The 27380-nt window shown below is 38.4% G+C and overlaps 1 protein-coding gene across 1 annotated transcript in view; it reads right to left on the bottom strand.

Annotated features, from left to right (window-relative positions):
• LOC138050665 (RYamide receptor-like) overlaps positions 1-21896 on the bottom strand; it is a 25771-nt gene extending 3875 nt beyond the window's left edge. Inside the window, exons 1-4 of the mRNA XM_068896969.1 lie at positions 21811-21896; positions 10080-10194; positions 9432-9699; positions 3625-3870 (exon numbers count right to left, since the gene is read on the bottom strand). Of these exons, the coding sequence (XP_068753070.1) occupies positions 3625-3870; positions 9432-9699; positions 10080-10192 (627 nt within the window). The 5' untranslated portion in view covers positions 10193-10194; positions 21811-21896. The remainder of the gene's footprint in view (positions 1-3624; positions 3871-9431; positions 9700-10079; positions 10195-21810) is intronic.
• Positions 21897-27380: the final 5484 nt, after the last annotated feature.

The raw sequence follows: 27380 nt of genomic DNA, 5'->3' as shown, positions 1-27380 counted from the left end.
GCTCGATACGTGAAGTAGAGCGAATATAACGTTTAGAAGAAAGACAACTTCACAGCGTAGCGACTTCAAGTTTCATGTTTGGACAATCATCAGGCTACAGATCTTACATTTGCATTCTAACTCATTTAAAGACCATTCTAATACTCTAGGGGAGCGTGCTATTTTAAGTTCGACAAAAGGTATTTGTTCTTGTGTCTGCATTTAGAAATTAACTCGTTTCTTTTGTTCAGTAGGTGGCGCGTATCTGCTTTTATTATGTACAACTTTTCTGTAAGGCACAGGTCGCATCTCTTTGATCCACATTTGTATGGTGAGGCGAAAGACTCTATTGCCCAGCGTAGCGTGTAATTGATGTTATTGTCCTTTAGACTCCAGATATGCCTCGATAACTCCGTCTCACTGCAGTACTTTTTATGCCTGAAGGATTTAGTGTGATTGTTGTATCGGGTTTTAAATTCTCCCTCTGACGCTCCGTAGTAGATCTTGGTGTTGATATCGCTTGTCACTTCGGCTCTATAGACTATAGACGATGATAGGCATTTGCCGTCTAAGGGGCATGATTGCTTGTTTCTGCAATTGCATAGCCGCGCTTCGTTAGGTGTTTTCGTGGCGTTTATACTTTTGCATTGTGTTGCCTGATAATGCCTGTCATGTTGGTTGTGCAGCAGTAGCTAAGCTTGATTGTGTTCGTGTTTAGAATATATATATATATATATATATATATATATATATATATATATAGTTAAGTGTACGTAAGGAAAAGCGACGAAGAGACAAACTCTTGACTGTTCTGGGCGAAGTTTACTACGACGTTTCGGCCGTTCGGCCTTCTTCAGGTTAAAAATTAAAAACTAAAAAACTATTTACAATGAGTGCAAATCACAACAACAGCAGCTTATATATACAGAGCAGAAATATTGAAACTAAGGAAACGAAACAAAACAAAGGTCAAAGCTACAAGGTGACATGGATTTGACAATCAAAGACAAATAAAGAACTATAACAAAGGTCTAAACTCCAAGGTGACATAGATTTAACAATCAAAAACAAATAAAGAACTATAGGTGACATATCGATAAAATGCATCGTATTGGGAAAATGTCAACTCACAACTACTCAATTGTAGTAATTAATGTGGTGTTTCGATCTAGATTCCCGCCTTTTATTAAGACCATGAGGATTAAGGGTAAATAATTGCGCAGTCCAATAGGCCTCCCTAGTGAGTAACAATTGTTCAAGATGCAAAGAATTTTCAAAAGACCTAATTTGTTCGATAATGATGAATTGAATCGTTACTCACTAGAGAGGCCTATTGGACTGCGCAATTATTTACCCTTAATCCTCATGGTCTTAATAAAAGGCGGGAATCTAGATCGAAACACCACATTAATTACTACAATTGAGTAGTTGTGAGTTGACATTTTCCCAATACGATGCATTTTTATTGATATGTCACCTATAGTTCTTTATTCGTTTTTGATTGTTAAATCTATGTCACCTTGGAGTTTAGACCTTTGTTATAGTTCTTTATTTGTCTTTGATTGTCAAATCCATGTCACCTTGTAGCTTTGACCTTTGTTTTGTTTCGTTTCCTTAATTTCAATATTTCTGCTCTGTATATATAAGCTGCTATTGTTGTGATTTGCACTCATTGTAAATAGTTTTTTAGTTTTTAATTTTTAACCTGAAGAAGGCCGAACGGCCGAAACGTCGTAGTAAACTTCGCCCAGAACAGTCAAGAGTTTGTCTCTTCGTCGCTTTTCCTTACATACACTTAACTACAAATTCGCGTCGAGACATTGTATCCTGTGGATCCTCTTACTGGGAGTCATCGTTAGTTCAACCAACCGTACACTGCTTTTATATATATATATATATATATATATATATATATATATATATATATATATATATATATATATATATACAATATGTATACAATGTGCCCTCCCGGTTGTCACCATAATGGCTTTATGGCAACTCCTGAACTATATATATGACTTTAGACAAGTTTAGGTTTCACGAGTAACCATCGTTTAATGCTACAGAACTCATCAGGCAATTTTAACGACTGAACTCCTGAACTCCTGAACTCCTTATAACGACTGAGTTCAGTCCTTAAAATTGCCTGATGAGTGTGGTACTTGTACCATACGAAACAGTTCTGTAGCATTAAACGATGTTTACTTGTGAAACCTAAACTTGTGTAAAGTCATAGTTATTGCTCCTCAATCGATTGAGTTGAGCGCTCTACGAAATAGGTTCTACTCAAAAAAAGAAATTATATATATATATATATATATATATACATATATAGTAAATGGATGTTGACGTAATACTGGAAAAAATGTGATAAAACATGGCAGTTACAACGAATTTGACTCTAAATAATGAAGGGGACAGTTTAGCTAAACTGTCCCCTAATGCAACTTATTCTAATTCCGCGCTTCCTTTCGCTTCTTTTCGCTGTGGCAAAAACTGCGCTACCTCTCCTTACATTTTCCATGGACTAACCAACTACACATTCTTCTCTACTGGCGAATCGAAACACGCTCCATTAATTCCCATATAACTTGCGAAACTAAAAAACCTTATCTACGTGATTCAATGCAACAGAGTGGAATAACCCATCGTTGTGATTACCAGAGCCGCTAGTAATTTGATGCAAGCCCAATTTTGATATCCAACACAAGTGTCTCTTTAAGTCCAAGCCTTCCCTACCTATTTGTAACAATAAGGTTTGGGTAAAGATTAAGGTTATCTTTAGGCACACGTTGTGACGTTAATTGTCTTTAGTATAAATACACAGGTGATTATACAAAATCGCGCGCTCTCATTGGCTCGCTATCTCAGATTATCAGCCGATAATCACCTCGACGGACAAAATGGTTGCCAGTAGTCGTTTTGCCACTGTAAGTGAAGATGATTTCGCGTTGAAATGTTTTTTTTTTCTCTTTTTTGAAATAATCACCTGTGTATTTATACTAAAACAATTATTCGCCTCAGGCTCATGCAGTGATTATCGGTGAACATTCCCCTCGACTTCGTCTCGGTGAATATTCACCGATAATCACTTCGCCCTCGGCAAATAATTGTTAAGTATTCGGAGACACGAGTGATGTAAGAGCAAGGGGACACTTCGTGACGCTTATTGAAATATCCTTGCATCTAATTTTGCAATGGAGACTAATGCGGGGAATCTTTTCAAATGCAAATGCTTTTTAACTGATATATTCACCCGCATTAACTTTCATAGCAAGCAAGTTGCAGTTAATACTGAGAATACGAATATTGTCTATTTCCTGTATTTCTGGACATATCTGCAACTTTTCATCAAATGGGAGTGATCTTGAGAAATACTGGAGATAATGAAAGGAACTTTTCATTTACGTTTCTGTTTATAAGCCCATACGCTTCTTTCTACGCTTTGAAGCCATTTGTTCCGAAATTAATTAAGGCACACCACATTTGTCTCAGTGCTTTCAGGCATGCATTAGCTTGATACATAAGCCACTATACTGGAATCTCTGTGATCAGTAAGGGCATCGCGCAGTCACATATTTAAACCAATACATCATTTAATTGCTTAACTTGTTAGCAGAAATGGATTGTGCTGAAGGTTACCTGTTGCCCAGGAGGAAGAACGAGGCCACCGGGATGCTTAAACCACAAAATATAAATCACTCTGGAGTACAAGGCAGCCATCACCACAGAGGAGCACAGAACAAAAACAGACCATGACACATGAAAGACATGGTCAATCCACTGTTCTTGAGGCAAGCAATCGTTGGTACCCGGCTTATAATTTGTTATTAAAAAAAGCGGGAACGTAAGAATGATTGAGAAGATCCAACAACCAGGAATAACCACCTCAAAAAAGATAAATGTTCAAAGTGAGTCAGCTTCAGCAGCTTCAGTTTTTTCATGATGAGTTAAAGAGTAATATGTTTAATTTTCGTAATGAAATGAGATATTAATTATTGATTCCTCGTTGAAGACAAAGACGTTTTTGCGCAACTTTTTTGAGAGATTTTACACTTTCAAGGTCAATTTCCATGGACAGAGATCACCTTAAGCAGTGATCTTTCATGTTAAAGTAAGAACATGAATTAATGTACAAAGCACGATTTTGGCTAGTAGACCTCACCAAAGGAAACATCAAATTTGAACTTCATTACCCAAAGTAATTTAAGAATACGTGGAGTTTGCAATGGACCTAGGTTATTAATAATACTGGTATTATTATTATTTGTTTTAATATTACTGATAAAAAATGTTACATCTTTTATTATACCGGCCTTACGTCGAAGTCAGGAAGCGGTGATTTCAATTGCAGCTTATTTTGTCAAGAAAATTATCAGTTTGTTTTATCGTTTGGAAAGGTATCGATAAATAAGGTCAAGCAGTCACAAAACAGAGGATTCAAAATGTCGGACATTCAATAAACAGGATGAGAGTTAAGACCAATTGCCAATGAGGGTCATTTCAGTTCTTGGAAGATTGAGCTAGACTTTCAATCTTTAGTTTAGCGGATAATTTATCTTTGAATGTAATTTCGATACCTTAATTGACAGTCAGTCTTCCAGTATTTTATATTTTACACAGTGTTCAGCAAATCTACTCTAAATCGAGGCCCAGTTTTTCCAAGACTTTAGAGTGCTATCAGATTGGTCATTTCACGCAGATTATGTAAGAGAGCCACTGGGCCCCATTTTCTCGCGAGGAGCACCATGGGTAAGAAATTATGGTAACCGATCTGAAAAAATTTGGTTTTGTCCCCCGAACCATTCCTCCATGTATGGCGCGATTAATTCTTAGTGAGAGGAGAGCTAGGCTGAAAGGACAGGCTTTTTCGGCTGTTTGTAGAGGATGACAGCAAGAACAAGGTACTAAACGTTAACGGTGGTGCTTGTCCGTAGGTTTCGATCGTGGGTCTGTATTTATGCTTCGGTCACTTGTTAGTGTGAATTCCCCAACTGCTGACCGCGCTCCATTCGACTCTCGGAGAGCCAGCTGTGTGCAGGCTATAGTTAGTGAGACGCGAACTTCTGAATCAAGGAAAGGAACATCAGCGGGAAAGTGTGAGCTGGTGAATTTTATAGTAAGGTGAATGCTGTTGGGATAATGATGAAAACTTTTAGAATCTCGGGACTTTCAGTCTAGATCATGAAAATGTCCTCCATTTATGTATCTCAACCAAGTATGAGGTTGAAATGGGGCGTTATTGCCTTAAAGTATGTATTCCAAATGCCCCAAGGAAAAAGTTAGCAAAAGAGAAGGCCATTTTACTGCCCATAGCTGTGCTGCAGATTTGAAGGTAGTAGCTATTATTGAAAGCGTAGTTAAGGCATGGCGAGAATCATGCGGATGAGGTCGCAGATAGTGCCAGTGGGAATGGTGTTGTAAGGGAATGGTTTTGTAAGTGCAGAGATTATGGGGTTGAAATGGGGCGTTATTGCCTTAAAGTATGTATTCCAAATGCCCCAAGGAAAAAGTTAGCAAAAGAGAGGGCCATTTTACTGCCCATAGCTGAGCCGTAGATTTGAAAGTAGTAGCTATTATTGAAAGCGAAGTTAAGGCATGGCGAGAATCATGCGGATGAGGTCGCAGATAGTGCCAGTGGGAATGGTGTTGTAAGGGAATGGTGTTGAAAGTGCAGAGATTATGGGATTTTCACCGTGAAAACGGGCCTGACGAAAGCGTAAGCTCAAGCGCAAGGATAAAGAAATTTCCATTTCCTTGTGCTTTCCTCAACGCTTGCACTCGTTTGAAGTCTATGAAAACGAGACGTAAGGCAAAGCAAGTTGTGATGTTCGCCCAATGAAAAAAACCGTTCCAGATCCCCCTCTCAGCGCAGCGTTGTAAGAGAAAACATGGAACTAGTGAATCTTTGCCTCTGCGTCATATGCTTGTGATTTCGTTATGGCTCGTTTTCACCTTTCACGAATCTCTTTTGCTTGCGTTTATTCAGGGGCGTAGCGTCCATATGCGCACGTACGCCCATGAGCACAGCTCAAATCCGGGAATGGTTATTCCATGGAGGCATTAATTTTTTTAGTCATTATAAAATCAGGCCAAGTTTTTTTAAATTTCGAATTAATCTGGTGTCTGTGTGCGTGAGTATTTCCTTGAGCCTTAAAATCAAGATATATTGCCTTATTTAAAAAAAACGGGATGGTGAAATCATCCCATTTAGCGTTACCAGATAATGCTTGAAATAATCTCTAAAATATTTAAAATTCAACAAAATCTGTAGGTCAGTTTTTCAGAAAAATAAGTTTTTTTTGAAATGTGTATTTAATTTATTTTTTCACCCACAGATTTTTTTAAAATTTGAAAGATAAACGTTTTAAATTAATCTAAGCTAATATGCGAAAAATGAAAAAAAAAATTAACTTCCGGAAGCAGAGATATAAACGATTAAAGTTGCAAAATCAGTCCAACATAGGTTTGGGGTGGCTTGTTATCTTCAGTTGTCACTATTGCTTGGTAAACCACAGATGATATAAGGCTATTCTCGGCTATAGGGCTGTCTGCTGGTATTCGGCATTTGTATACTTTCAAAAATGGCGGTTAGTTGTTTTCTGTAGGGTTGATTTATTGTTACCATCGATCTTCTGCTTGAGGTTGGGAATGCAACAGTAGCTGATCTTGACTGTGTTGCAGTTGAAGATTTTGTGTAATACATGACTTTCTGGGAACTCTTCGTCGAGGATCTTAAGGAACGTTCGTCCAACGTTTGTAGCCACGTTCTTGCTAAAAGGTGGGTTGTAACAAATGATGTTTCTGTGGCGTTTCCTTCTGGTGGAGTTCGAAGACTGTGTTATGCTTGGTGTGTATGCGAGCCTGTGATTTTATCCGCTGTCATCTAGCTATAGGGCTTTCTGATAAAGAGGTGCCGCTTCGTCAAACGAATATTCATCAATTGAGATTTCGGGCAACCGTTTGTTGATGACTTTTGGAATGTTTTCGATAATGCGAGGTGGATGGTTTGATTTCTTGTTGGCGTAGAGTGCGGATGTTTCCGGGGTTGGAGTACGCCATGTATTTCCCATTAGACAGGTTGAGGGTTACATTGAGGAAGTTTACAGTTTTTTGTTGGCCTCGATTGTAATTTTCAGGCCGCAATTTCTGAAAAAGATTCAGTACCGCCGTAGCTCCCCATAGTGACGTCAAAAAGATTAGATGAGGTTTTTTTACCCCATGACCCACCATAACTGTAGAGAATAGAACTTTTTGCTTGAAGGATGATATTACGTTCATTGTCGGCTGTGAGAATGGTGACATATTTACATGCAATTGTAGAGCGTCACTTAGCAATTCAATTGAAATCGATGGGTAGACGTTTTTCGTCTGTTTAGATTTTTTACAGATTACTATGAATTTCTCTTAAAGGCACAAATTACATTTATTACTCATATTATTATAGGGTCTACATTTCTTTAGGATTTTCCATTTGATGTTGAAGGGTTTCTTGGTTTCTTAAAATGTCCATACATGCTTTGAGAGTTCTGTTTCATTTCTTTTGTTGGTGTGTTGGAAGGATGCTTTGTGGTTTCTGAACCTTTCTTTGAAGTTTCTTGCTAGTCCTACATATGTTTATGTGGATGTTCCGGTTGTATGAGTGGCTTTGAAGACGTGACTACGTTTGTTTCAAGGCATTTCTTCATAAAAGAGTGCATGCATCTTTTTTTCCGGCAGTTGCATCCCTTTTCAGGTGTTTGTGGTGTCAAGAGTTTTTGATAAATCCATCCCACTAGTACCGGATACAAACACAAACTCACCTATAATCCTCAGCCCACTCAAGCACCAATAAGTATGCGCAAGAGACATGGGCATCACATGGTATAATTCCCCATGGAACGGAAACGTAAAAACGAACCAAGGTAGAAAGCTCCTAAATATTATCGACAAATTCTTTCCAAATAATCACCCACTACACAAGATCTTCAACAGACACACACTCAAGTAAACCTATGTTCTTTCATGCCAATTATGAAATCAATCATCGCGTCACAAAACAAATCAGTCCTCTCCAATGACACGTCCACGACACCATAAAGACCTGAAAAGGAATGCAACTGCCATAAAAAAGTTGAATGCCCTCTTTTAAGAAAATGCCTTGAAACAAACGTAGTCACGTCTACCAAGCCACTCTCACAACCGGAACATCCACAGAAACATTTGTAGGACTAGCAACAAATTTCAAAGAACGATTCAGAAACCAAAAAGTATCCTTCCAACACACCAACAAAAGAAATGAAACAGAACTCGGGAAGCATGTATGGACATTTCTCTTCAAGTGCTGAAGAATATTTCATTGGTGTTTATATAATAAAAATATATATTAATTGCAGTCAGTACTGTCTCAACCTACTGGGACTAGGATGGAGGTTAAGCTTAAAACGCCACTCCAGATGTTCCACACATGTGGTACATCTAAACCATGCCAGAGTGCTCAAACTAGCGAGCTAGTGAGCATGCGCAAATGCTAGGGGCAATGACTCATCCTAGTAGAGTGCTCAATTAGGACATGAAAGTAAAAGCTTTGTAATGCCAAAGAGCTATATATAGGTAGGTGGGATAAAAAGAAGATGAAGCAATTTAATGTAAACTCTATTTGTAAACTATCATTACCAGGAGTGATGGACTAATCAAATCTACGTTGTATCGACTCTTGCACAACATATATTTAGTTTTTCATCATGTAATTACGCCCATCAGATCAAGCCAGTTGATCCAACGTACAATGACAGGATTATTGTCCACGGTTACTTGCTTGAAAACAACGAAAATTGATCCGTTTGTGTTTGTCTATAGTTCGTAGTTCCATGCGCGCGCGGACTCAAATGAGCAGGTGACGCATGTGTAAATGCTAATCTCGTTCCTGATTTTGCAAGTTCACTCATTTATATCTCTGCTTCCGGGAGGAAAGTTGTTTTCAGTTTTTGCGCGTTGACTTAAATTTAAAATGTACGTCTTAAAAAATGTAAAAAAATTCTGTAAATGAAAAACGAAAATTAGGGACATTCCAAAAATACTGATTTTTCTGCAAAACTGGCCTACAGGTTTTGTTGAATTTTAACTATTTCAGAGATTATTTATAACATAATCAGGTAACGCTGTATGGGAAGTAGGCTGGTCTATTTAGTGTTAGGAAAGTTAGCCAGTTTCAAGAGTTACTCGTTTTGTGAAACGCAAGTAGCTTTGTTTGCAGTTTTTTAGCAACCTTTGAGTGGAAAGTATCTAGTCAGTAAGTAAACAAGTTTCGGGGAACCTACTTAACAAAGTCAGCGTAACTAAATTTGTCGGGACGATCAAACCTTATGGGAAAGAATGATACTGGCAGTGTTTGTACCGATCAAGTCTTTGTTCCGAAAGCCTTGCCCACGCACCACTTCTCATTACATCCCAGTCCTTAAGAGGCATACCTTAAGTTTTTCCTTTGATATTTTTCTTTGGTTGCTGTGGGGATTTGTTACAGCAAAGTAGCGTTCCACTGCGATCACCACTAGAGTGAAGGTAGAACAAACAGCACCGACCCATTGTATGGAGGCCACTCGCATGAAACAGAATACTTCTCCAGACATGCCCTCTGGTTTGGTGGAAATGAGTCGGAAAATCAGTTCTGATACATGAAATGCTGAGTAACAGATGTCTGCTACTGCCATGTTAACAAGCAGATAATTAATAGGCATCCTATGAAATAAAATGATCAATGTTCCTTGTAAATATATGTTAGTTAAGAATTCAATTTACTTTTACCTTCTGTAGAATTTGCAGACATGACAGTACTGACTTCATGCCTTCTCAATGACGAGAACACATACTGTAATCTTGCGCTGCCTTTCGTTGTTCTTGCTTAACAAACAACTTTTACAGTTGGTTTTAGGCCACTTTATTTGTTTTAAACGTATCTTGTCGGCTGGGTTTGCACAGGCTGCCCATTTACACTTCTTATATGTACACCACTGGAAGCAATTGTTTAACGAGTATCTTGAATTCCCTTTGCACTGAAGGGATAGTAAGGATCATATGAGCTCTACTTAAACTTTTAAAATTACTTATCCTTGACTGACCTCATATCGCGATTTCTCCTTATGACAGCACAGACTAGAGAGTTCCCAATGATGCATATAACAATTAATATTGAAGAAACTCCCGTTGTCACAGCGTCAATTGTGTTGGACATCACTCTGGAGACAAATTATAGAAGACAAAGAACTTGCATCAAAAGATGTCCATGTGCTCTGTTTGGGCGATAATTGTGGTTGTGCCGTTCACGGCTGTCGGTTTAGTGGTCATCAATCGCATATGAAGTTTTACCGTGTTTAAATAAAGGATGGATTGATTGATTGATGCTACCTCTGTGTCCCCTGTTTAAAGCCTGGGTTCGAATTCAGGGGATAAATCATAGGGGGAATTTGGACCAACGAGTTTTTCTATGACTGAACTGCGGTATTATTCAGATCCCGTTTATCCGGACAAATTTTTCACACGGGATCGGTGCAACTGGACGAATTTTTGAACGGCTAAGTGTGCAAATTTGGGACCTAAAAACAGCTGGTCAGCTTTTTGACCGGCACGGTTCCAATATGTGTACGGACTCATGAAAACACCCAAACCGTGCAAGGTTTTGCACGGTTAGTGCGGTTACGGCCTGGAATCTACTTATGTTTTTTGGTTGCTAAGCAAAAATGTTGTAAGGTCGCAATTTGTTAAGTTACATGATTTCGCTGTTTTTAAAATCAATTTTGACACAAAAGAAGTTAAGAAAAGCACGATACAGATATGAGGAGACGAGCGATAGCTGTCGGGCATCGCTATTTTAGCCAGATTAGCTAGGCTACTGCAGCACATGTTGCTGCATATTACCATTCACGGTCTCCGATCTTCATTGATCGAGGCAACGTACACAATTTAATTTCTCGGTGAGCATGTACAGCTTACAAAACAACCCCCCGTGGAAAAAGTCATGGACCGTGGGGCCCGTTTCTCGAAAGACCCGAAAACTTTTCGGGCCCTAAAAGCCATTTTGGAAAGCTGATCTTTTAAGATGCTTTCCAGATAACAAGAAGCAGAGTAACTGTCAAGTTTGACGGCTTAAACCCTCTCTTTTCTTGAGATACAGAGGGAATTTTGATTCCCGAAAAGGCCCGAACAGGTTTGGGAGTTTCGAGAAACGGACTCTAGAAAGGCATGTTTAGCTACAACGTGATTGGCTAAAAGCATTAGCAGCAGAGATGTAAGCAAATGCCGCGACTGGTCTCAAAATTTGCACGGATCGGTACAAATACCAGTGCGATCTGTAACAGAATTTGCACTGTTCCATGTAAACAGGTGGTCCAGATACAAAATTCGTCCGTGCAAAAATTTGTCCGGACCCGTGTAAATGTAGCCTTAGCTTCTTGTATTGTCGGATCTGCAATGGAATGTTTTAAAACACAAGAAAGAATGTAACTAGACGCTCCATGAGCATACTGGGTTGCCTGTAGTACGCGTTACTCAAAAACAGAAGGGACTGAGTTGGGTGGTATTGAACTGCAGCATTCCAGTTAAATTTTTCAAGTCGCGGGTCATTAAGACTATTTAGGGAGTCACCCAGAAGTCGTTCCAGCAGAGGCCCTTTGGTTCATACGTTCATACGACGAAACAGATATTTTTCTGAGGTTAAAAACCTGGCTACTATTCTATTAATCATTTGTCACGAAGAAAAAATTCCTGTCATCTTTAGAAAAATAGGCACGCATTGCGTACTTGTGGTAGTGCAGTAACACAGCGCTTTATTCCAAATTGTCAACTGAGCTACGTTTTGTGTTCCAGGAGATTCAAGTTGTCTTTGCATGATATGTAGCTCTAGTAGTACACGATATTGTTTTGGTATTGTATATCATTGTAGTGCCGTGGTAGAAGTCTTAGCTAAATAGCCCCTGAGAAGACATGTGGTTAATAGCAAAGTACTAAACCCAGAAAGATTGAAGAAAATAAAAAGGAACCGAGAAACATTGGCTTCAAGGCTGACATGTTAATAATTTTCAAGTTCCGTCACAACTTCTTTTCACCACAGGTTTAAGCGTGCACTCTGAGCGCCTGACAGCTTTGTAATACAAAGGTTCAATGAAGGTTTCCTGTCTGGCGGGGTTAGTATCTGGATAGGTGACCTAAAAAATATACACTTTGTAACAGAAGCATATGACCGAAACTTCTATTTTAAAGCTCAAAAATGCGAACTAGGCAAGGTACAGATTTTGTTAGCCTGCTTTACGCAAAACAAATGTTGATCCAAAAGTAAATAAATATTGATACACAGTTTTCAGGACGGTCAATCGAGAATAAAATATTTTGCCATCAGCAACAAAATTTACGACATGAAAACAAGACTAATTTTGAACCGCAAATATTAAAAGATCAGCGAAAAACAATTTGGGAGATTTTTGCTACGTTCAATTTTTTTATTATAATTTTGGCTGCACAAGTAAATTGCAAAATCGAAAGAGACATCGAATTCAGCTAGCGCCGTGGTCAAGTCAGCGCGGCGTGTTTACTCGCGAAACAGTAAAGCATCTGTGTCAAATGATGTTAAGATACCGGCTTTTTGTTTTTGTTAGTTTTCTTTTTCTTTCAAGTGCTATAAAGTTTGACAGGAAATTTGCGAATTCAACACAAAGATCACAATCGCCCAACTCTTGAAGTTGACCATTTTTCCTGCAAAGTCAAAAATTTACTCTCCAAGACAAGGTTATTTATCACCAGATAATTCCATCGTTATGGAAATAGCAGCAACTTTATTATTCATCAGCGTCACAGTTGTTTGCTGATTTTTGGGCTCATTTTGTTGAAACTCAAGCACGCTTCCAACAGACCTGTTTATTTTCGTGACTTAAGCACGCACTGCTTACAGTGCACTACCACAAAAATCATCCCGTATCACGTTTCAACCCAGGTATGCAAATTTGTTAAGCTCGAAAATAACACAACATGATATATTCACAAAGACTGGAAATGTCACAAAAACCTTTTCCAGCGAAAGACTTATTGAAACAAAGAACATATTCGCTATTAGAGGCAAAAAACCCTTCCTTTTTCAATTCCGTGCGTGCAAACAAGACCGGCAAACAATCCGTGTCATAAAGCATATGCAAGTAAGCTTAAATAAATTTCTGACAGTTCACATCAAACCTATTTCGAAGGAACCTTGACCGTAAATAATGAAGCACAAAAGAGACAAGAAGCTTTGAGTCAAATAATTCTTCACTGTCACATTTCCAATTATTTTTCTAGTTGAAGACTGTGCAGATTTGAGTACAAAATAAATGTAAATTGCCCGACAACTGAGATGCGACCTCAGCAAACACTGCGATGCCTTTAAGGCGTTCGATTCTTTCAATGTTTGTTAAACCCATAAAAATACTGCCATTTGATTTGTTGCACAATAACACCAATTAGTATAATATTAGAAACAAAGCTCACTTGATATCCAACGCGAAAAATGCAATTGTTGTCGAAGACCATTACTCGTCCTTTTAAAGACTCCATATATTTATTTCTCACCGCCTGTCTTGTTTATCCAATTAACGTTCCATTCTTAAGCTCCATAAAGGTATATTTTGTCTAAAGATCCACCAAAACACCATTTGGGTTTCGATGACTTCGACGCCATTGCAGGTTAATTAAATATAATTTTACTATGTCCACCAGAGAAATCGCTACGCATTTCCACTACCCTCTCAATCTTAAGAAAATACACACAGAAGACTCCATGCACAAAGACACCAGGCAAGACTTTTACCGAAACGAATAAAAATAAAAATAAAAATAAAAAGAGAAAACAAAGAAATTTTACCCATTTTCCGACTGGGATTGCCATGACTGGCAACTCAGTAATTAATTGCAGTGGAAGGAGAAAAGTTTTGCTAAAAGGGGGAATGAAAATTACATAGCAACCCATTCGCGATTGTTTCCACCCTCCGTTCATACTAAATTTACAATACAAGACAGATATCTTCTGCCTTTTAAAATTCGTTTACAACTGGCTTTTGCACGTGATTTAAATATGCAATTGTTCTAAAAGCGTCTAGCTTTGTTTCGTGAAAAGGGTTTTACGAAACGACCACGATCCTGAAGACAATTACTTTCAATTGAAAATATGGTTTTGATGAAACTTTGATCACAGACCTAGATTACACTTTAGCCGGGGATACACCGTTCAGCATTTGTTGATCAACAAATGTTGCAGCTGTTGTTCAACAAATGTGAACAGTGTGTCATGTCATGTTGAATGTTGAAGTATGCTATTCAACACATTGAAGGCTGTTGAACGAAAACAGAGACCAGCTCTGTTCCGTTCAATACGTTTGTGCAACATTGTTCAACATCGTTCAACATTTGCTTAAATGTTGCAAGTTGTTGAACCGTATGTCATCGACTTAAAGTCACGGGAATAATTAGCGCGGTAAATTCATGAACGGATGTATTTTTTATTTCAATTGTTACTCGGGGGCCGGGCACCCGGAAACGCCGCAGAGAACTATATTGTAAGAGCAGAACTTACGACCTTCTTATTACTAGTTAGGAAGCTCTACCGGTACCACTAATCAGTAACCTGAAACTAGCTCAATAACTTCGCCCCCGAAGGTGAAGGTCTCCTAGGGTTTTTGGGGAACAAGGGAACATGACCAAATTTAAGAGGGGAACAGAGGAACGAAGTCAAAATATTTTAGGGAAGGAAGAAACGTGGAACAGTTTCGGGGATCACGAGAACGCTGTGTAAGGGAGGACAATAATAATAATAATAAAAGACGTAAAAGGCGCTTATTTCATGGTTGGCACATTTTCTTTTGTTATCTTTAAGAAAGTTATGACATTTTTTAATTTCGAAGACATGTTTCGATGTTACAAACATCATCGTCAGTACAAAATATTTGAAAAACTGTTAGGACTTATATAACAACTAGGCGAAACATGTCTTCGAAATTAAAAAATGTCATAACTTTCTTAAAGATAACAATTTGCTTTCTGCTGTCTCGACCTTTTGGTTCCATTTTCTTTTGTCATTCAACAACCTGTATTTAACTTACACACCTACTAAATATTCAACGCAGACTGAAAGTCGGGGGAGAGTTTGATTAAGTAGCAGGGAAAAGCGAGGCTGATAAATTAAATTGAAAGAGATTTATGCAGATAAATTCCTCCAGCGAGGGAAAAATACAGCTAAATCCCTCGAATGAGGGATTTTATTGAAACAAACCCCAAAACGAATTAATGTAAATGATAGACTTCATAACAAAAAATTTCATTCCAACCTCGCTCTTCCCGATGAAATCAAATTCGTTCTCCGGACAAATTTTGATTAGTATTTAAAACAAACATCTCAGCAAAATATAAAATTCTGTTTATTTCAATAACCATGTCTTACAATTTAAGATGTTTTGAAATTATTAAAGTACACTGATTAAAAGTAGCTTGCCAAAATCAGACATTTAAGTTTTATTACATCCCTCAGGATGCTTTGAACATCCTTCTTTCTTATCTAACTCGACTTCACATTTTATTAATAACTTTTCAGGAGCAACAGACGTCTCAGCGGGTAATGACCTAGCTTCACAACTGTCGAATTTCTTTCAAATCTCAATCTTAGTTGAAATATTAGAGGGGGCCTTGATATAATTGCAAAGACCTGACATCCCTATGCCCCGTGCGCCTCATGACAAACTTGTATGGAAGTTCCTTCTACAGTCCTTTGTGGTTTGTGAATTGACCCTCAATTCCAGCGTCTTTGCGTAGCCTCTTAACCGTTTCCCCCAGAATTTTGTGGCCCACTGGATAATTTCCATAGCCAACTGCAAAATGTGTTAAAAATATAATTAGGGCATTTTTACAACCTAACGTAAATAATTTGCTATTTTTTAAAAACTTACCATCATCAAAAGACGTTAATCTACGTCTAAGAGTCAAGTAGAACGCGTCTTAGCTTTCGCCACTCCAGACTCGGGACACCTGGACAAATATTTCTTGCACAGCTGAACGAAGCAGCGTCGAAGCGAACTGTTGTTTGCGTAATAATATGCTCAATTCGCAATTTTGCGTAAGAAAGAGTTCCTCGTCGCTGTCCATGACAGGAACGCATGAACAGACTGCTGCTGCGTAGAAAAAATGGTTAGCAAGAATGAAAACAACTAAAGAAACGAAAACAAAGTTAAGTTCCTTGGGGACGCCATAAATGATTCAAAGTCTATTGTTTCTCAAAAACATGAAATCATGAAAAACCTTGAAAAATCATCAAAAACCATGAAATAAGTCAGAGAAACACCTCAGCCTACGGTCCGAGGGATGCATAGGGAATAATATATTCGTTCTCTGTATTTATCTCTACTTACTTATCTCATAACATTGTCTTTGCACCTATCTATGTCACAAATGACGGCAATCGTCACCTGAATCTATTGAAGCTCAAGGGCTTCGCTCCTGCAGGTATCACAGGTCTCCGACTCTGAGCAACAGGGCACTTCCAATTGGACGTTTGAAGGTTCGACTCCTGCAAAACGCTAGAAAACTCGGATTTTTCTCCTTAGTATCCTTGAGTCAACATCGGGATAATATATACACCTCTTCATCTCAAAGTTGATGTTGTTTCACCTGTGTATTCAAAGGGTTTTGTTATACCTCACAACTGAAATGCAGTTTTTACTGGATTGGCAGTATGGCAAACCAGTCGGAAAATGAGTGGCATTTAGTCGTTTTATTATTCTCATTTTCTTTTTTTTCTTTTCCGTGCCAAGTAGTAGTGTCTTTGTGCGTCGAGTGTTCTGCGCGTATGTTTGTTGGGTTTGAGGGTGTAGTAGAAATGCGTAGATTTTATCCAATGAACACAGTAGAACAATTAATTAACCTGCAATAGCGTCGGAAGTCATTGTAACTCGAATGGCGTTTTAGTGGATCTTTAACCCTTTCACTGCCGAGGGCTTCCCCATTGACGAGTAAAATCGTCTGGCGTTAGACAGAGTAAAATCTACAAGTGTCAATTTGCATTTTTGGCGGTGAAAGGGTTAACTGGGGACATAGTTTTTGAGCGAATCCCGATGTTGTTAACCCTTTCACTGCCGAGGGCTTCCCCATTGACGAGTAAAATCGTCTGGCGTTAGACAGAGTAAAATCTATAAGTGTCAATTTGCATTTTTGGCGGTGAAAGGGTTAAACTCCCTTATGGAGCTGAAGAATGGAACGTCAATTGGATAAAAAAGGCAGGCGGTGAAAAATAAATATCTGAAATCTTGAAAGCGAGTAATGGAATTCTTCGAGCCGTATTAAAGTCAGCTGTAATTCCAATAAACCAAATGGAAAATTCTCTGGCAACTTTTTGTGGTTGGATATGGAGAGAGAAGGAATCGAACACCTCGAGTGGATCTGTGATTTCCGTTGTCTGGCTATTTATAAAGATTTGTACTCAACTCCGCACAGTCTTCAGGTAAAAAACAATTGGAAAATTGACTGTTAGTTAAGAATGATTTATGGCAGAGCCAAATGTGATGTTTTTTTCAATAAATGTTTCCCTGGAAAGGTTTTTGTGAGATTTTTTTTAGCCTTTGTGGATTCATCGTTTTGTGTAATATTAGAGCTCTATCAATTTGCATGCGAGAGTAACAATAGACTTTATTCACGATGGCCACCATGTTGGATTTGCTATTATCATGTAAATTAGCTACACACTTCTGAGGGGGCAAACAACACAAGTTCGAGAGGTTATAGTGAGCGATTTGTTTCACGTTCATCGAATGTTTATCACCTAAGTAGTGAAATAGAATGATTACAAAAGGTACTTCGATGTTTTTTTTACGGTCAACCCGAGAAATGAGCAGATAACGAAGTAGAAAGTCAAAATATCAAAGGCAATCAAAAGATATCTTATTATTATAAAAGGTACTTAATTCTAAATTCTGAATTGTTCTTTTAGCAATGTTATTTCAATATTTCGACGAGCCGATTTTCCGCAAATTGCCTTTTTTCCGCTGTTTGCCCCCCAGCATAACACATGGCTAATTTGCATGACACTTTGAAAACCAACATGGCGGCTATCGTGAATAAGGCCTATTTGACACCCGCCGAGCAGTTTTCATAAAGATGACAGGAAGTTTTAGTCGTGTTCTTAATAGGTAGCTATAGTTTTTAACGTCAGAAAAAAAGATCTGTTTTGTCTCTTTGGTGTAAATTAAAGTTCATTTGGGAAGCCAGTTTAGTCCAGCTGCACCGTGTGGCTTGCTGGAATTTGATTTATTCTGCACTGTTATTTATGCATTCAACATCAAAGATGAACTGTGCCCCTCTGGTATTTAATTTCTTCTGCGCCTTTATTTATGCACTCAACATCAACGATGAACTGTGCCCTTCTGGCATTTGATTTCTGCTGCGCGTTTATTTGTGCACTCAACATCAACGATGAACTGTGACCTTCTGGCATTTGATTTCTTCCTTACCATTATTTATGCATTCAACATCAACAATGAACTGTGCTTTCTAGCATTTGATTTAGTTTCTGCTGCACCGTTTTTTATGCATTCAACATCAACGATGATCTGTGCCTCCCTGGCATTTGATTTCAGCTGCACCGTCGTTTCCGCATTCAACACAACGACGAAGTGTGGCTTGCTGGCATTTGATTTCTTCTGCGACGTTATTTATACATTCAACATCAACGATGAACTGTGCCCTTCTGGAATTTGATTTCAGCTGCACTACCATATTTATGCATTCAACATTAACGATAAACTGTTCCCCTCTAGCATTTGACTTCTGTTGCGCGCTATTTACGCCGCATTGAACGTCAACGATAAGCTGTGCCTTTTTGGCATTTAATAGACCTTTTCGGCTTGTACATTTTGTTTTCCCAATACAGATCATGTGATAATACTCAGGAGCTTGGTCCTTTGTTTGTTCATTAAAAAGAGTGCATGCAGGCATATTCATGCTTGCATTTAACATTAAAGATAAACGCACCCTGCGAGCAGAGCCTCTCTAAAACTCCCCAGAGGGCCAGCAAGAGAACCTCTGCAGCAATCGTGTCAATTCTTTGAAGAAAGGCTCTGCTGGCAGGGTGAGATAAACGTTGGCTTCCTAGCATTTTAGCTAATTTAAAGAGCTCTTAACTTAAGCTACTTATCGATGGAGTTTAATTATACCTTCACCCACATTTCCACGTTCACGGTGTAATTCTTATAGACCACTGAAATAGAAATAGATAGCTAGCCATAATAATGTGGTAAGAGAAATGTTTGGTAAGTCAGCATATATTTTACCCTGTGAGCAGAGTCTATTCGATCCGAGAAGAGGAAGACGGCTCCCAGCGGCCAAGACATTTTGTGTTGAGCATGCGTTAAAAAAATTTCAATGTATTTGGTGTCAGTCATGCGTGACCAGTAACCCCAAAACCACGAAACAAGAACAAAGAGTCTGGAAATTTGCGAACAACTCTAACAAACACACCACAACTAAGGTATCACTCAAGATACTTCATACTTTTAAATTGCAATTTCATTTTTTTACTCAAAAATGTACAGGTTTCTGGCAGACTATAGATTCTGTAACCGACGCACGGAGAAAAGATTCATGGGAATTTAGACAGTTTAAAATTGCCACGTGCACGCTGTGGGCGAGGCGATTGATCATTCGCAAAAATACATGGATTAGCGGCAAATCAAAGAATGTCGAGGTGGCTGGCAGAGTCTTCTTCTCCTTCCCGCCTTACCTAGGAAAATCGAGGAGACTCGGCTCGCAGGGTACATGTACATTTATTTATGCATGTTTTTATGCGTACATTGACAAAAACTACACAGGCTCAAAATATTCCTAATAAGTTACATGCAATTTTAAATGCAGGTCTGGAAAATAGTCTTTTAATCATTTTCCTGGCTGACAAAAACGTAACTAAGAAAATCCCTGGGAAAAAAAGAGGGCCAGCAAAATTGATGGCTGGAAGTAAGGTCGCACAGCGCAGATCCTGGCTGGCAAGTGCATTTTATAAGATACGTCTAGCTGGCTCTGAGGAGCGGATAAAATTTTCCCACGAGAGTTAATTATAAACCAAAGAACACTCAGTGACCGTCAAGCAATCGGTCAAACCAACAACAAATCAATTTTGAAAAATTTCTCGTTGAGTACTCCTGAGTTATTTGCCAAAGGCAAAGTGAGTGTGAGTGTGAGAAGATTAATTGTGTCATGATACATGTAACTTCAGAGCTGAACAACAGAGAATTGATCATGAATCGACACAGAGAATAATAGATAACCGACACAGTTTATTTCTGTTGTAAAGGTCACGAGTGCCTGCGGGAGCCCTGCCATTTTGTTTTGCTTCATGATATTCAACAGCTAGTGCGGTGAATATAAAAATCATATTATTATTTCTCTAGGAAACCACCCAACCAATCAGATTGCTGCTGGAAACTCCGAAATTCTGCTAATTATTTATTGTGGTTGCTGTTATTCCAACCCAGCATTTTTAAAGCTCTAGTGGCATTCAGACATAGACATTTGACACTGTCATATAGCAATTCAAAATTGTGAAATAAATAGAGGATATTACATGGCCGCGCGGAGATACAAAATTTCTCTTCAAGTATCGAAAAATATTCGAGTGAAATATTTTTGAACACGAGAAGAGAAATTTCATATCTCCAAGCGGCCATGTAATATTCTATTTATTATACAAACACCATTGAAATACTAAATCATTCCACCAAAGGCATCGAAAGGCGCGATTTTCATATGGACCAATAGCAACAGTACATGGGAGGACTGATTTCAATCTTTTGGCAATAGGCTTCGAAGCTATTTTAACATGAAGCTTGATTAAGGAAATGAGCCGCCACTTCGATATATATCTTTTATCTTTGTCTTTTTTCTCTAGCAATGTTACAATGAACTTGCTTTTGCGTGTTCGATAATTCACCGTGATCGTAAGCATAATTAGCACTAGACACGATGAGATCACCCACAATATTCGAAAATGCTCTGTAAAATTCATCAGTCAATCCGTCGTTACTTGGCGATTTATTATTCTCAAATGAATTTACACTCATTCATCTATTATAAGCTTTCCATCGCTCGCTTTACGCTTTTCGATAGGGAGTTTAGGGATTTGTGAACTTAAAAAAAAAAAAGCTGCTCAAATTTTCCGATAGGTCTAGATCATCTTTTTGGTAAAGGTTTGAGTAAAAGTTCTCAATTTCTCTCATGGCCTTTTTGGGATCTGCAACTAAAGACCTTCCTTGGTGAAAATCTTTCGAACCGAACTTTTGGCTTGCTATGAGATTCAAGATTCAAAAAGTACTTATTACTTTGACTTTTCTCATTTTTCATACCAGGTGGCTTTTGACAGCCAGGAAAAAAAAACAAACGATTTTTTTTACCAGCTAGGAACAGCAATTCAATCTATATTCCCAGCAAGCAAGACCACTGTAGAATTCACAGAGTTACGTACAAATATGTTGAACGTCCTAGCCAACTCGATTACTCCTTGCAGAGCGGCTTTTTTGCCGAGCGGCCCCGCTGGGTACTCCTGTTTTGATCGAAATATTGCACCCCTAGTCAATTCTTCATAAAATTTGTCGTATACCATTTTTAAGATCTCAAGGCGATCTGCATTCTCAGAGGAAGGACATCTATGACAGTTTTCTTCTAGAGTTTTGATGGAAATTTCAATGTCAGGTAAGTTTCTCCTTTTTTCTCATGCCCTTTCTTTGCTATTTTTTATAGTCACCTGCCTAATCTTGAACTTAATTAAGTCCCACCTCACTCTTTTATCAGTTAGTTACTAACCACACAATGGTACACTTCGGGTAATCAATGCAACAAAGCTTGCATTCTCGAGTAAGCTTGCGTTGAATTTCCAGAACAATGGGCCGTGGTTTTGGTTTTCGATACTTTTGAAAAGAAGAGTAGCTGCCTATAGTGATCACAGTTGACTGATGGAATAATATCATCCTTTTCAATTTCCCCCAGGCAGACATCGCTAATTAAGGGGATTCTTTTGCCTCGAAGTAAAACGTTTAATTTCAGGATTTCGTAGTGTCCATATCGATCCATTAAGTCAAAATCAAGACGCAGGTCGTCAAGAAATTTCACTGATTGATTCCTTTCGAGTCGGGTTGCCACCGCAACAATCCAGGCCTAAATAAAGCATCACATTAAAGTCTCCTCTTTCAACTATCCTGAGTTCTTTTTCTTTAAAAAATCGTCAACAATTTTAGTGTCGAAAAAGTGGCGTTGATCCTGTGTTTTATTGGGAGCATAAATATTTACGATAAAAAAATTGAGCTTTGCACATCCGCTTCCATTATTTTATAAAGTCCATTATCATCATACTTGAAATGCAAAAATATTCCCGGTTTTTTCGAAAGGATCTGACACACCTGTTTGGAATAGCTCAGTTGCCAACATATTTACGGCATACTAATAAGAAAAGAAAACTCAAACAGTGACTGCAAGCGTCGTTACTCACCATACCAGAATAGGAAAATATTTTTTTGGGGGTCCTAAGCTAAAAGTGAAGATGCCTAAAGTTAATTAAACTAAGTACTTGAAATAGACCTTTTCGGCTTGTATATTTTGTTTTCCCAATACAGATTATGTGATAATACTCAGGAGGTTTGGTCTTTTGTTTTGTTCATTAAAATGAGGGCATGCAAGCATGAATATGCCTGCATGCACTCTTTTTAATGAACAAAACAAAGGACCAAGCCTCCTGAGTATTATCACATAATCTGTATTGGGAAAACAAAATGTACAAGCCGAAAAGGTCTATTCTGTTTGAAAATTCTAATTTACAGTAACAAATTAAATGCACCTCAGTATTGTTGTTGTATATCTTTTGCCATATCAACTTCCTTGATATTAATCCTTTGACCTATTCATATTTTCAAGTTTAAATTTCTTTGCAAATAATCGAATATTATCGGTTTTCAAATTACCTAAAGGCAGGCATTTGAAGGTGCCTACTAATTCAAATGTATTCTTTCAAGGTTTATGAATATGTAGGAAAAGCAGATCTTAACCAGTTAACAAGGGTTATTGAAATTCAAAAAGAAAATTGAGGGTAACCAACGCATTTTTCGAAGATAATTAATCAACAATATCTGTAAAGAGCTTCAAATACAAAACCATGTTTGACATTCTTTTCCAAATTGAAGCTTATTAATCTCTGAAAAATGCGAGGTTACCCTAAATTTTCTTTTTGGATACCAAGAGCACTTGCTGAGTTTTGCTTTTAATTAGTTTGCTTTGCTTTAGTTTGCTGAGTTTTAAACCGCACAAAAATATCCCTGTATTAGTAAGCACCGGTACCACCCATTACATGACAAAAGGCCGAATAAACTAGAAATGCACAGAATGTATGCGTGATAACGGTAAGCACCGTCCTTAATTAGGGAGCTCAAGCACGCGCGTTGAGACGCGGACGGAAACCGGAAGAGAACATTTCGCGTACCAGGACAGTGGTGTCTCCCGGATTTTTATACTAATGATCTCTAATAGAGAAAATATATTTAGTAATGTAAATGTGGTTGTGTGAAGACAAGTTAAAAGGGAAAACAACTCACTTTCGGTTGCCGTCCGCGTCTCAAAAACGCGCGTGCTTAAACTCCCTTTATGACTGCTGATCACTTGAGTGAAAAACCAAGAATTTCAAGGAAGGGAGACTAGTTGCTTGGCGACGGACAACTAGTGAATGTTGTCTCAGGAATTCTGGTATAGCTAAATGGGTAGAGCGGTATTACGTAGGTTGGAATGCTGCTTAGAACTATCATTTCGCCTGTCACCAAGAAACTATTGTAGTCTCCCATTCTTTCTACAGGCGCTTTTAGCCTCAAACATCAATAGTGACAATACCAAGCAAAACTAAAATGCGATTTATTACGACCGTAAACCCACATCTTCTCGAATCGATTCAGTCTCTCCTATTTTTCTACAGTTTGTTATTGCTGCGGGGCGAGCGAGGCGAACGAGCACCGACATAATCAGAATTCAAAGCAAGCCTGCGCAAAATATCTATGTTTTCAGTCTCGTTTACTGACAATTTACTAGAATGCATCGCGCTTTTCACCAGCTGGAGAATACACTGCACATATCTTGTATTTTCAGTGCAGTTTTAATAGGACAGATTTGCCCAAGTAGTTGACACATTCTTTCGACATTACCCAGAAAGCCGTTTTGTTAATGATCAATTCCAAGTGTATTTTACTAAAATCAGCAGTTCGTCTTTCGGACTGGCAAACAGAAGATAGTTAAAAGTCACGCAATGAAATCACGGTGACCCTTCCTCTCCAATTGCCTTTTCTTTACTTTGTAATATTGAACAATCTCTAATTCATTTACAGGATACTATTAGAAAAAACAAGCATATCTGCAACAATTTTGCATCCTTGAGGATGATACTTAATGTAACTGAATCAAAACTTGATATTGTAGTTGTAATATTGAATTTTTCAGTTAATTTCTTCCCCCGGTTTTCGGGAAGATGCGTCAGTCATGGCCCCGTACATTTTCGTCTTTCTCTCCTCTCTTCAAAATATTATCATAAACAATTGCCAGAGAGACACAATTTCTTATTATGTACGATCTAGCTAACATTTCGTCCTAACAGCCTCAGCCTAGTTTTGCAGTCTTACTGGTTTCTACGACGGAACTCGCGAGATTTCGAAGAACTAAGCGTAATCAATCTGTTGGAAACATGCAAAGTGCCTTCTACTTCTCACGAACTTGTCGTTTCGCGAACTATCAGTTCGCAGACATCTCGGGTCAGTTTACCAACGTCTCGACCGTAAAAGCTTCCTCACTATTATCCCTTTGGCTGTGGATCAGACCCCAGAACTAAAAGACAATGGCGGATCGATCTCTCTCAGCAAAAACGCTAAGTTAGTCTCATTATTCTTAGCTTCGGCTCGTCCGGAAACTCTGCCGTAGCTTTCACGAAGAACAGAATCATTAATTTAAGAAAGGTTTTCAGTGTAAACTTCGCGAAAAGACTAAAACTAATCAGTTCACGAATTAAGGGAACGTACAATTTAAGAGCAAACGTAGCTTAAGCTTTATACATATTTAAGTCTTTTTTTAGAATTTAAAAGCACTCAGCGTATAATTTGTCGATGAAGAGTGAATTGATTTCGATGCACAACCCGAAAGTCGCCAAACGAAAAGCGTTAAACTAATATTTACAAACTTTGAACTACCGGCCATGATAGCATGGTACTGTATTAAAGCAAGTCCATCACTCCCGGTTCTCCTAACCTCACTGTTTACCATAAAAACATCGGAAAAAAGCCGATGTGTAAACAATTCTCTGCACTCCATCACACGCGAGTATACCCGCCTCTTTCATCTTTTCCGAACATCACACGATTATTCATTTTGCTAACGGGATTCAACGCTCTTTTTCCCCATCACTTTACTCGTTCCTGCGCAAGCGCGCATTCACTTATAAAAATGATCTTTGATCTTGCGGGACCAAGCAAGAAGTCCCGAGCGGGCAAGATAGCTCCATCTTGCCCGCTCGGGTAGCCAATCACAGCGCGGGATTTGGTTTATCTTGGCCTTTCACGGAGCTAGTTATATAATATCAAATGACTCTTTAAAACGCTTCGTGCAATGGTTCAATTGCTGTAAATTTTCAACGAGCCAATTCACTCCAATGTGTAAAAATCATTAAGTTAGCGTCATCGAGTCCACTTACATGTAACTGAGCGAGTTCATCTTGAGCGGCTCTCTTGAGTGAGTTCACTCTATCGAGTATCGACAGTATCCGTCTTTGTTACTTAATTAATTACCATTAAAGGTGTAGTTAAGGTGAAGTCATAATAGGCTAACTGTTAAGTAGCATTCCAAAGCTTGCTCGTTCGGTTCCTCTATCACATGACCCTCCTTCCACTCGTTATGAAAGACAAGAACAACAACAGCAACAACTTTATTGTACTCGCGTAATATGTTTAAGTTAATATTCACAACAAATTACGTAGAATAAGCCATTTAAACTGAGGTAGCGACTCCCTAAAATAACTAAAATGCGTAAAAATTCCAGGGAGCCGGAGAAATAAATTGAGTTAAACACAGAAACAAAGATATAATGTGGTCATCTTAAAATTGTCATGTTATATCACGTTACTGTTATTGCGTTACTCGCATTTGATTGTTATGCAATACAACATTCCCGGATGAACGCGTGCTTCGGTTTTGACGCAATAAATTGTTTGTTCAATATGGAAGTCTTGCCTCTTTTCCTCGTTGCATAACAAAATCACAAGCAGTAATTAAGGGAAACCCGCCGAGGAAATAACGGCTAAATTAAAACACTCAGAAGTTTTAATTTCAATTGAGAGAAAGGGACGTTCTTAACTGCTCATCAATTAAATTCCCGTTATATTTTAGAAGCAAGGAAGGAACCATAATTAGTTCTCGCTTTAGGGAGATCGTAAGACTGCTTAACAGGTAATCTAGTATTATCTTGATGAATTGGAATAAATTATTAGTGAATTGAAAAAAAAAAGCATAAAGACAGAAGGTAGTAGACGATTTATGAATTTAAACACGAAGAAACATAACGCGGAACAAGAGAAATAAGGCGCACGAGTGCAAAAGACATCATATTTTTGTAGACTAGTAGTAACTGAAATAACAATAGGTTGAAGAGTTGTTGGGTAGGTATTACCCCAAACAATTATTCCATAAATCAAAAATGGGTAAACTGAAGCATTGTAAAGACTAATCAAAATAGTAATATAAAGCCCTATTCACGTGGCATAAACTAACCCAGGTTCAACCCGGGTTCGTGGCTACTTTGTACACACAGGGAAGTGCAGAAAACTGATGTGAACACGTACCTTGGGGTGAGCCCGGATTTGTTTTTACTCGCATGCGCATTTGTTTCCAGACCAGGACTTACAATGCAGGAGTAGCGACAATATGGCCGACACAACAATTCTCGCGTTAGTGTGGCTTCGTTTCACGAATCGAAAGAATTTAGAGAGAAGAAGGCGGATTAAAAAAGTGGAGTTCCTGCCCAAAAACGGCTCGCCACCTTCAACTGGGTATTTGAACTGGAGATCTCGAATAGACCAAATCGGCTAACTCGATGTTAAATCCAATTTAAATCTCCCGGGGTTAAGATTCTTTGTATATTGTACTTGCATTACAATGTAGCATGGATATTTAAACTATGTAGACCATTTTACGTTAGGGCGGCCATTTTGAAAACAGTTGTTTCAAATTCTAATGGAGCAACGTTCGACGGGCAAACGCACGCATGTGCGAATTTAAAGTTACATGGGTTTGACCCAGGTTTGCGTTCACGCGACACTTCTTCAAAAGTAACATCCCATTGTTCAATGACGTTTCTGGTA

The sequence above is a fragment of the Montipora capricornis genome, chromosome 6 (assembly GCF_036669925.1).
Source record: "Montipora capricornis isolate CH-2021 chromosome 6, ASM3666992v2, whole genome shotgun sequence".
Classification (NCBI taxonomy): Eukaryota; Metazoa; Cnidaria; class Anthozoa; order Scleractinia; family Acroporidae; genus Montipora; species Montipora capricornis.
The sequence above is the reverse complement of the archived record's forward strand: the minus strand, read 5'-3'. Positions and strand labels throughout refer to the sequence as shown.